Source organism: Myotis lucifugus, unplaced genomic scaffold, assembly GCF_000147115.1.
Source record: "Myotis lucifugus unplaced genomic scaffold, Myoluc2.0 scaffold_655, whole genome shotgun sequence".
In the NCBI taxonomy this organism is placed as follows: Eukaryota; Metazoa; Chordata; class Mammalia; order Chiroptera; family Vespertilionidae; genus Myotis; species Myotis lucifugus.
Window position 1 is genome coordinate 228,251 of NW_005871703.1, and position 11,038 is coordinate 239,288.

At 59.9% G+C, this 11,038-nt stretch overlaps 1 protein-coding gene across 1 annotated transcript in view; it reads left to right on the forward strand.

Annotated features, from left to right (window-relative positions):
• The window catches only part of PPP1R9B (protein phosphatase 1 regulatory subunit 9B), a 16,674-nt gene that overhangs the window by 1,082 nt on the left and 4,554 nt on the right, over positions 1-11,038 (forward strand). The window contains exons 2-7 of the mRNA XM_023746319.1: positions 144-842; positions 4,704-4,836; positions 6,535-6,655; positions 8,828-8,932; positions 9,940-10,075; positions 10,929-10,982. Coding sequence (XP_023602087.1) covers positions 144-842; positions 4,704-4,836; positions 6,535-6,655; positions 8,828-8,932; positions 9,940-10,075; positions 10,929-10,982 — 1,248 coding nt within the window. The remainder of the gene's footprint in view (positions 1-143; positions 843-4,703; positions 4,837-6,534; positions 6,656-8,827; positions 8,933-9,939; positions 10,076-10,928; positions 10,983-11,038) is intronic.

Genomic DNA, 11,038 nt, shown 5'->3' on the forward strand with positions numbered 1-11,038 from the left:
AAACCAAAAACCTAACCTCCAAGATAAGAAACTACAGCAGCAACCTAGGCCCTGTACTAATAGGGAGCCGACGCCGTATCGCTTTCACTCAGCCAGGTCTGCGCCGTCTTAGAAATACGCTGACTCCAGGAACAATACTCTAGCGTTGGCCCGTGCCGCCCCGGGCCACGGCCGCCGGGGCGCCCCCGGTCAACTCGAAGCTGGTCAGTAAGCGGTCGCGGGTGTTCCAGCCGCCGCCGCCGCCGCCCGCCCCGTCGGGGGATGCCCCCGCCGAGAAAGAGCGCGGCCCCGCCGGGCAGCAGCCCCCGCAGCACCGAGTGGCCCCCGCCCGGCCGCCCCCCAAGCCCCGGGAGGTGCGCAAGATCAAGCCGGTGGAGGTGGAGGAGAGCGGGGAGTCGGAGGCCGAGGCGGCGCCTGGGGAGGTGATCCAGGCGGAGGTGACAGTCCACGCGGCCCTGGAGAATGGCAGCACCCGGGCCACCGCGGCCAGCCCGGCACCCGAAGAGCAGAAGGCCCCGGGGGCCCCCGAGGAAGAGGCGGCGGCCGCGGGGGCGCCTGAGCGAGGGGTGGGCAATGGCCGGGGCCCGGAGGTGGCCCCGGAGGAGGCGGATGAGTCCAAGAAGGAGGACTTCTCCGAGGCGGACTTGGTGGACGTGAGCGCCTACAGCGGGCTCGGGGAGGACTCCGGGGGCAGTGCCCTGGAGGAGGACGATGAAGACGACGACGAGGATGGGGAGCCCCCCTATGAGCCCGAGTCGGGGTGCATGGAGATCCCGGGGCTGTCGGAGGAAGAGGACCCGGTTCCCAGCCGGAAGATCCATTTCAGCACGGCGCCCATCCAAGTAAGTGACCCCCCTCCCCGCCCCGCGCCGCCCCTGCCTGCCACGTGCACGCCGTCGCCCCCACTTCGCCCGTGGAGTTTGGCAGGCTGAGTCAGCCCCTGCCACTCAGCCCCTTCCCAGAAGTTACCACCCGGAGGGGGCGTGGGGGAGTGCCAGCTGTTTGTCAGAAGGGGAGGACTTTCAGGCCTGAGACAGGGATGGCCTGCCTGGACCTGCCCTCAGGTTCTTCTGTCTGCTGCCGCACCCCTCCCTGCCCCGTCCCCGCCAAGGGTCCTGGGGCACCTGCTTTCCCTTCCATTCCCAGTCATTCTTCCTCCAGACGTGCCAGAGGCAAAGGCTTGGGTGTGTGTGTGTGTGTGTGTGTGTGTCCCCAGGAGAGCCTCCCCATATTGGTCCTTACCCAGCTCTGGGCAGGAGGGGGGCAGGGGAGCTTGGAAACACCCTCTGGACTCCCCCTGTGTAGGAGCTGTTTAGAATGTGGGAGGGAGGAGCCAGGAACTCCCCAAAATTAAGGAACAGGGGACCATAGCCCTAACTCCCTCCGTCTTGTATGTAGCCCCTACCCCAGCTTTGCAGAAGTGAAAGAGGGAAGCAGTTCTTTGAGGGTGAGCTGGGCTTGGGTCATGTGACTGGGGGTGGGGGAAGGCCAGTGCTGGGGCCCTCTTTCTTGGGGTCTGGGTGGGCCAGGGGGAAGTGTTGGGTGCCACAGGGAATAGGTACTTGGTGTGGCCCTTGAGGGGGCTAGGCCTTCAGCTGGCCAGGGAGGAGGCGGTGGGGCTGGGAACCCCCCCCCCCACCCCCCCGCCGGGGGCCTGGCAGCAGCCTGCATGCCTTTGCTCTTGGCTGCTCAATAGGACAGGCTCCCAAGGCCTTGGCAGGCCCTAAACGCTCTTGGCTGCGTTCTCTGGGTGCCCTGACAGGGATGGGAACTGCCCCTTTGGGAGGTCTCAGTGGGCCCCCTCACCCGCACCACCACGCTGGGTGATTCTTTGTAGACCGTGCCAGTGCCCTGAGCTCCTCAGAGCAGTGCTGGTGTGGGGGAGGGGGCATCCCCTGGGGAGACAAGAACCTCTGGCCACCTCCCCCTTTTTTCTACCCCCCACTTCTGACTGGCACATTCAGCCTAGATGGCCCTTTCTCACCACCCCTGGTTCAGCGGCAGGTCCACTGCACGGGGTGCCAGGTTCCGGACTGTTCTTGGCTCCTGGACTCTGCCCCTCCCCTCCTGAGTCAAACCCTCATCTGTTTGCTTGCAGTTTCCATAACGACTGGTGGACACTGAAGCTGGCCCAGTTTCCTCTCACTTGTCAGAGTATCTTAACCTCTGGCCCTCTCATCGAGGGGCCTGAAAGGTGCAATCCCCACCAGGCCAGCCCCTTCCCCAGCTACGACCTTAAAGTCCTTTCTCAACCCTCTTTCCCTCCTGAGGCCGTGAGATCCTGGAGGGAACTGAGGATTACGGGGTTTCTTGGGATGCTAAGGAAGGGTGGGGGGCACTGAGGAAGTCAGGAAACCCCCCAGCCCCCCACCAGTTCTCTGAGCCGCCTGATCCCCTCAGAGGTGGAATTTGGTCTTTTGGACCTGGGCCTCTGACTGTCTATATTTGACACCTTACCCTGATTTTGGGCTAAAAAATAGCGCATGATTTGGAGCAGTGCTCCCCGACTCCCTGGTGACTGCCGCTGCCTGAGTGTGGGAGCCGGTGGCATGTGGTCCTGCCTTATTGTGTCTGACTTGTGACCTTGCTGGGGTTTCCTCCTCCCCACCCTGGGCAGCGGTCCCCGTTTTCCCCTCTCCCTGCCCCCACTCCGCATGGATACTCAGTCCAGGGCCTCGTGTCCCGCTGGTGACCCAGTTATTGCCTTTGTGGAGGCTTCTGCTGAGGACAGAGAGCTCAGTTCCAGATTGTCACCTGGGCCCAGGGCTCTCTGAGAGGCTGGTCCCATCATGGTGGGCAACGTGAGGGGTGGTCTGGGCCCTCTGAGCCTGAGGCTGAGTTTCCTGCAGGACTTCATAGGCTGAGAAAAGAAGATGAGGGCAGAACCCAGGGCAGGCTGCCAGGGTGTTTTGGAGGTCACTGTGTGTGTTCGTGTGCACACACACTATGAGACTGCATGGGGGAGCGGCTTGGTGACCCAGGCCACCACAAAGACGGCGATGAAGGGACCCTGACTCAGAGGCTAAAGTGGGCCAAACCCAGTTTGCCCGGTCTCAGCTCACACCAGCTCCTGTCCTAGGGCCTGGGACATGTGTGCAATGAGGACAAAGTCACAGGCGACCCGCCCACCAGAGCCCAGCTGGGCACCGTCTCATCCTGCCCTACCCCCGGCTAACCCAGGGCAGCGGACCTGGCATTTGCACCCTGTGCAGACTGGGTCGCCCTCCCTCCAGGGGGCTTGGAGGCTGCTGGCCAGGTGTCACGAGGGCAGTCCAACGGCCTGCTGCACAATTGATGATGAGCTTCAAGGGCCTGAGCTTGAGTTTCTCTGATGCTGTGAAATTGAGGGCAATGAGTTGAGTGGCCACATAGCTCCCCTTCCCCGGCCATGCTCCCAGGCTCACCCTGGGAGTGAGCCTCTGGGCTTGGGGGCATGGACACAGGAGCCCAAACTAAAGCTGGGATACCGGAGTGCTGCTCCTGCCCTGTGCTCCCGAGACACTGTACTGGAGGAGCGGGGCCCGGCGGGTTCTCGGGGAAGGCAGTGCCCCACTCCAGCTCCTCAGGCCCAGGCATCTGACAGAGCTGCTCCCACCCATTCTCGCCCCCACTAAGCTCCAAGTGGTGCCAACCTGTCGCTGCAGGCAGTGAAGCAGGAACAAGTCATGGTACCCCAAATGGTGCTCATTAACCTCCCACTGGGGGCTCCCCTGCTTGGGCCCACAATCAGGCACTCCCACAGCCCCTGCCCTATCTTCTGTTCCTGGGAGGAGGGTCGGGCTGGGGACCCCCCCCCCACTTTGTGCTGAGAGATTTGGGAAGAGGAAGACAGCTGAGGGGCACAGGGGACAAGGCAGAGCTGAGCTGGCCTTGGGGCCACCTCGAAGGCTGGGTTTGCTTGTCTCATCAAGGCCCGGTGCACTGGAGACAGGGCCAGCCTCAGAGAGCGGTGGTCCTGGAGGGAGACTGCGGCCCGCAGGCAAGGCCGTAGGTGTTCTCTCTGCTCCTACCATCTGAGGGGCACCTTAGGTGGAGGGCCTGCCCTTCCCCCATGAGGGTGGAGGTGGTCCTTCCTGCCTCCCTCCCCCACCCTGGCCTCAACTTCAGGTTCAGGTCAGCCCTGTCCTCTCCATCTCTGTGTCTCCTGCTCCCCTCCCCCTCCCCGCGTCTCACACCGCTCCCTCCTCTCTCCCCATCTGGCATCCTCCAGCATCTCCATTCTTTCTCCCCTCCGCCTCTTTTCCTCGCCTGCTCAGCCTGTTCCTTCTGCTATCCTGCCCCCTGTGTCCATGTCTGTATCTGCCCTCGCCCGGTCTGGCTCTCCCTCATCTCTTACTCGCTGTTTGCCCCTGTCTGTTGGTCGTTCTCTGTCCTGGGGACCTGGGTTCCTGAGTCGGGCAGTTTCTCCAGCATGGCCTTTCCTTTGCTTCTCCTCTGGGCCGTGCTTACACTGTTGAAGCTGCAGAAGAGAATCATGGTGTGGACTGGACGAGGCTGTGGCCCTTTCTCTCCCATGGACTCCAGAACTAGAAGGGCCTTCACTCCAAGCTGGGCTGATCATGGGCTGGGGGAGACCTTAACCTGTCTAGGGGGTGGAGGAGGCCTCTGGTAGGAGGGGAGCATCGGTGGGTGGCACAGCCTGCCCTCTTGGCCTCACCAAGCCAGTTCTGCCTTTGCCCTCTGACACGTGTCCCTCTCCCCAGGTGTTCAGCACCTACTCCAACGAGGACTACGATCGTCGCAACGAGGACGTGGACCCCATGGCGGCCTCTGCGGAGTATGAGCTGGAGAAGCGGGTGGAGCGGTTGGAGCTGTTCCCTGTGGAGCTGGAGAAGGGTGAGAGGCCAGGGCCAGGCCACGTGGGTCTCCTCTCCGGTGCCAGCTTCTGCCCGGGGCCCCTGTCAGCAACCCACAGCCACACGGACTCCAGTCTAGCCCAGGCTCCCACCACCAGTTCTGTGTGCTCCTTCAGTTGCCAGGCTCCCGAGGGCACGGTGTGGGCTGTCCTGGGCTGTGTGTTGGCCAGACATGGGGAGACCTAAGGGGGCGGCAGACATGGATGGGACAGTCACATCTAACTACGCCCTTAGGCGCTGTAATAGGTGCTGGGGAGGCCCGGAGGGGCTGAAATAACAGCGTTTTACAGGAGACCTGATCAGACTTGGGATGGGGGTTCCCCAAGGAAGTGATGTTTGAGTTGGGCTCTGAAAAGGAGTTCAGGGGAGTTTTTGGGGAAGAGAGAAGGCAGGCTTGGCTGGATTTGGACAGTGAGGGGAAGAAGGGTGTGCAAGTAAGGCCTCGGGACCATGTGAAGGACACTGTCTTTTCCCTACGATGGACTGGTGTGGGAGAGTTATTCTAGAAAGACCTCTCCAGGCCCTAGCCGGTTTGGCTCAGTGGGTAGAGCATCAGCCTGCGGACCTAAGCGTCCTGGATTTGATTCCAGTCAAGAGCACGTACCTCCTCCCCGGCCCAGGTGCACACAGGAGGCAACCAATTGATGTGTTTCTCTCACATCGATATTTTTCTCTGTCTTTTCCTCTCTCTTCCACTCTCTCTAAAAATCAAATGGGCCGAGCCGGTTTGGCTCAGTGGATAGAGCGTCGGCCTGCGGACTCAAGGGTCCCGGGTTCGATTCCGGTCAGGGGCATGTACCCTGGTTGCGGGCACATCCCCAGTGGGGGGCGTGCGGGAGGCAGCTGATCGATCTCTCTCATCGATGTTTCTAGCTCTCTGTCCCTCTCCCTTCTTCTCTGTGGAAGGTCAATAAAATATATTTAAAAAAAAAAAAATCAAATGGAAAATATCCTCAGGTGAGGATTCAAAAAAGAAAGACCCCTCCAGGCTGTGCTTTGCGGGGAAGGATCCTAGGACCACTGGTGTGGACAAGATGATGGCCGTGCGGGAGGGAAGTGGGTGACCTGAGAGGTCCTGGGGAGGCCGATCGGCAGGGTCTGGTGGTGGTTTGTCTTGGGCAAAGGCTGTGAGGGGGAGGGAGGAATCCAGGTGACTCCCAGGCCCCGTGAGGGAGTGGCAGACAGGAAGAGCCAGTTTGTAGGGGAAGACCATGAGTTGGGATGTCAGAGGCCACGGGAGGGGCGGTGCAGCTGGGAGAGAAGAGCGGGAAGTCTTTGAAGCTGTGAGTTTGGATGAGATTGCTTAAAGAAGAGTGAACCCATGCTGCCACCCGGCTCCATCCGCACCCCCCACATACCCTCATGTGCACACAGTAGCCTCTGGCCCACCCACGAGGGTCACCCTCAGCAGACCCTGCTGCCCATCCATTCTGTGGGTGGACAGAGGGCAGGGAGTGACCCAAGAGCATCCTAGTCGACTTGGCAAAGACGGGGTGGGCAAAACTGCATCCCTTCCCCAGTTGTGGGACACTCCTAAGCTTGGAGGGGGGCCATGCCCCAGAGTGAGGGCTGGGGATGGGGTGCATCTCTCACGTTGTCCCCTGCAAACCCTGAGCTAGACCTCCTTGTTCCCCCTTCTCCATGGCCCCCCACCATCTCACTGCCCTCTGCTCCACAGACTCCGAGGGCTTGGGCATCAGCATCATCGGCATGGGGGCCGGGGCAGACATGGGCCTGGAGAAGCTGGGCATCTTCGTCAAGACTGTGACTGAGGGCGGTGCAGCCCATCGGGACGGCAGGTACGGCCTCTCCCTCTCATCCTCTGTAGGGTGGGTCACTGAGCCAGGTTGGGCTCAGATGGTGGTGGAGCAAAACTGTGCCAGGTGCTGGTCGAGGCCTGGGGCCACAGCATGAACTTGCATTCCAGGGGCGGGTGAAGACGAGGGCTGGTTTTGGGTGTCTGAGTGTGTGGGGGGTCATGGTAGGGAGAGCATGAGCATGGAGACTATGTGCCTGGTGGAGTATATTTGAGCATTCCCTCCTTCATTCCTCAAATATCTAATTCCTGACTCTGTCCTGGGGCTGGTGCCAGGCCCCGGGGAGTCAGCGATGAGATACTTGCCCTTAGGAATCATGTGGTGTGGTGTGGTGTGGTGCGGTGCGGTGTGGTGAGGCAGACATTCAAGTGGACACAGAAAATGGTGAAATGGAGGAAAAATACAGGGCGCCATGAAGGCATAAAAAGGAGGGCTTGACCTCCCACCCAAGTGAGACTACAACCTTAAATTTCCTTTGGTACCAGGCAGCTCAATACAATTGCCCAAGTGTAGCTGGTACACCCTCTTTGGGAAAGCAATTTGGCAATATTTACCAAAGCCTTAAGGAAGTAATCCTAAATGCAGAAAGGCTTTCTGCATGAAGATGCCCATCACAGTATCTATAGGAAAATAAAAAGTCGTGTCTGTACAGCAGCAGCACGCCTAGATGGAGTATGGTGCTTCCCTCCTGATGAGATACTCTGTTTACAATGAGCAACGTTGGGATATGTCCAGTGACAAAATGTAGGATGCAAATTGTAAATAAAATCTGATCATCAGCCCTGAATAAAAAAAAGGGGGGGGGGGGCTTGATCTCTCTGGGTATCAGGGAAGGCTTCTTGGAGGAAGTGGCATTGCAGCTGAGACCTGAAGGATGAGCAGAAGTTAACTAGGCTAAAAAGGAGTATTAGGTGCAGGCAGGGGACCAAAAGCAGGCAGTTATGGCTGGAGCCTAGAGAACAGAGGGGATCCAGGTGTGTGGTGTGGCTAGAGAGACGGTGCAGATGTGTCTGCAGAGGAAACTGCTCCTTCTGTGTGTCATGTGTGCCTGTGTTTTGATATCTGAGCTAGAGGGGGTCTCTGTGGGTCAGAAGGTTCTGGAAGGACCTCCTGGAGTCCTGGGAAGCCCAGTGACCCTTCTGTGGACAGCTCCACTGTATGTGTCTTGCAGCAGGGAAGTGGGAAGGGCTCAGGGCACCCCGGGGTTGTAAGTGGGAGGTTGACATCAAGGGTGCCTTGTGGTGGCACCTCCAACGCAGACCCCTTTCATGTGACAGAGGTGAGTGGGTATCCCTGTGAGGGCTAATGACTTTGGGGTCATGTTGCTAGAGGTGGGGTTGCCTCCATCAGAGGCCTTTTGCCCACTGCAACCCAGGTGGCATGGGGGGAGGGGCCGAGAAGAGGAAGATGAGAGTCCGTGCTCTTTCACTTACCTCCTCATTGGGACTTTCCAGAACCCTTCCTGGTTGGCAGTTTAGGGAGTGTGTGTGCATGTGAGAGAGTGTCCACAGGCTCGTACCCACATGTGAGGCATGTGAAGTGTTTACAATAGGCCGCGTCCTCCCTTTCCGCATTGGAGCCCTGTGAGAAGGCTTGGGGCTCGAGGGAGGTCCCCTCATTCCATCCCTCTCAGCAGGCCATGCTGGACCACCCCCATCTCTCTCCTTGTGAGGAGAACAGGCTTCATTCAGATGCACAGCTGGACTGTTGGGGGTTGTGCACCAGTGTCAGGGTGAGAGGACCCTGTGGTACAGAGTGTGAACATGAGTGTGTGAGGCAGGAAGGAAATCTTCAGACCAGGTCTGTGCAGACTTGTCTGTGTGAGAGGGCTGTGGGCCTTGCCACTGTGCGTGGCGGTTGTGATCTCTGGTGGATGTGACACTGCTCTGTCAGGTGTGATGCAGGAGGAGACACTGGTGTGATTGTCATGGGAAGGGAGCTTGACACCTATGTGCTTTGCTTGCTCAGGTCTCACTGCCCACACAGGTGGGTCTGGCTGATACCTGAGCCTCAGGCCTCATGCATTTTATGCAGGTAGACAAAGTACCAGGTCCCTGTGGGGACTGAGCCTTGAGTTTCTAATGGGAAGGGGCCACCTCTACCCCAGCTCCACAGGTCCCCTCATGATGCCCTAACCAGTGTCACCTCCCCTAGGATCCAGGTGAACGACCTCCTGGTGGAGGTGGACGGAACCAGTCTGGTGGGAGTGACCCAGAGCTTTGCAGCCTCCGTGCTCCGGAACACCAAGGGCCGCGTGCGGTGAGGGCCGGGCCGGTGGGGTAGGTGGGGCCTGGGAGCAGGCAGGAGGCTCGGCCTTCATCCGGCCACTCTGCCCATTTGCCCACACAGTTAAGATTCTGCGTGACCCAACTTACAGAGGAGGTCCCACTGCGTCCCTGCCCGAAGGAATTGCTGTGCCCATATCCCTTGCCTCAAGCCTACCTTCCCATCCTGAGCCCGTGACCGCTGCTGGCCACCAGCACTCGGGCTTCAAGGCCCGCTCTCCACCGCACCTCCAAACTGGCTTCTTGGGTTCATTCTCCCCCCTGCCTGTCCAGACTCATTCATTGAAAAACCAAGATGTACAGGGAGAATGCCATGCAGACTGGAAGGACTTTTCTCCCTGAGCCTGTCAATTAAGGGGACTGTGCTAGAAGCTCCCTGTGTCCCTCTCTGGCAGAACATTCAGGGATCACTCCCTGCCCCCTCCAAGAGGGGCACTGCCCCCAGGAAAGGGTGGTGGAGAGAAACAGGATGTGGGTGGCCACGGAGAGGAGGGGCTGGTGCCTGGAAGTTCCACTATTTCCTCTCCATCCTAATCTCCAGTCACCATCATCCCGCCCCTTCCTGAAGCTCAGGGCCTTGGAGCCTATACCAGTACAAGACACCCCTCCACAGCCCCTGCCCCGCCGGGGTGGTTCAGATTCACCATCCCCTGCCTCGTTTCCTCCTACGTAGTGGGGTCAGAGCCTCTACACTGGCAGCTCCTGAACTCACGTCCCCTGCAGCCCAGACTGAAGTTTGGCTGTCATCACCCCTCCCCCCAAACTGGCCAGTGGGCCTTTGCCTCTCCTGGGAAGGAAACTCAATAAGGGCCCCCGGCTCCCCCATTCATTATTAACATTCTGCAGCCTCTGGACTCAGCCCTCTCATTTCACCTCCCCTGGGAGGGCCTGAGTGTGGAGAGAGGAGCACCAGCGGGGAGGATGGTGCCGTTAACCCAGCTGAGGGCAGAGGCAAAAGGAATGACACTGGTGTCCCTGCAGGTTTATGATTGGCCGGGAGCGGCCCGGTGAGCAGAGCGAGGTGGCTCAGCTCATTCAGCAGACCCTGGAACAGGAGCGATGGCAGCGAGAGATGATGGAGCAGAGATACGCCCAGTATGGGGAGGAAGATGAGGAGGTAGGGACTCCTGGCCTGGCTGCCAGCGGCATCGCCCCCTGGTGGCCGGATGGAGCTTTACAGACATCCTCTGCCTCCACTGCTTTCCCAGGCCTTGTGAAGAAGCCCAGAGCACCATTCCCTGTCCTAGGGGAGCCCCCCTCCCCGCCCCCCCGTCTGAGGGAGGTGATGCAGACCTTTCCTCCCAGAACCCTGATGGAGGAGTCACACCCTCTTTCCTCAGAGAGGCTTCCTGGTCCCACGAGGAAAATAGAGTTCTTCAAAGAGCCCCCACTCTGAGGGGACAGCACAGCCCCTAACCCCAGGGGACATAATCTGAGGAAGGAGACAGTTCCAGACCTCAGGGGACCCCTCGAAACAGGCTGTCTCTTCAGGGGTCTCTCTTATGGGGGGATTGCCCATGCCTTCAGGGAAGACACAAACCATGGCCCCAGTCTGATGGGGGTAACATGAACCAGACCCCCTAAGGGGCTCCCAGTTTGACATGGGCTGACTGTTGCCAGTCTAAGCCCGGCTGTCAGGCCTGAGGAAGGCTGGGATGGGCAGGGCGCACGGCCTCCTCTCTCCTTCGCAGACCGGAGAGTACGCCACTGACGAGGAGGAGGAGCTGAGCCCCACGTTCCCAGGTGGCGAGATGGCCATCGAGGTGTTCGAGTTGGCAGAGAACGAGGATGCCTTGTCCCCTGTGGACATGGAGCCCGAGAAGCTGGTGCACAAGTTCAAGGAGGTGGGAGGAGGGGGTCCTGGGGGGGGAGGGGGGAGGGGGGAGGGTAAGGTGGGCCATCCCACCTGCAGCTCTGCCAACCCCCCGCCCCCGGCCCGTGAACTGATCACCTGCCCCTCTCCCCTGCAGCTCCAGATCAAGCATGCTGTGACTGAGGCAGAGATCCAGCAGCTGAAAAGAAAGGTGAGGGGAGTGTGTGGAGGGGGGAGGAACAGGGTCTGAGGGCTGGAGGGATGATC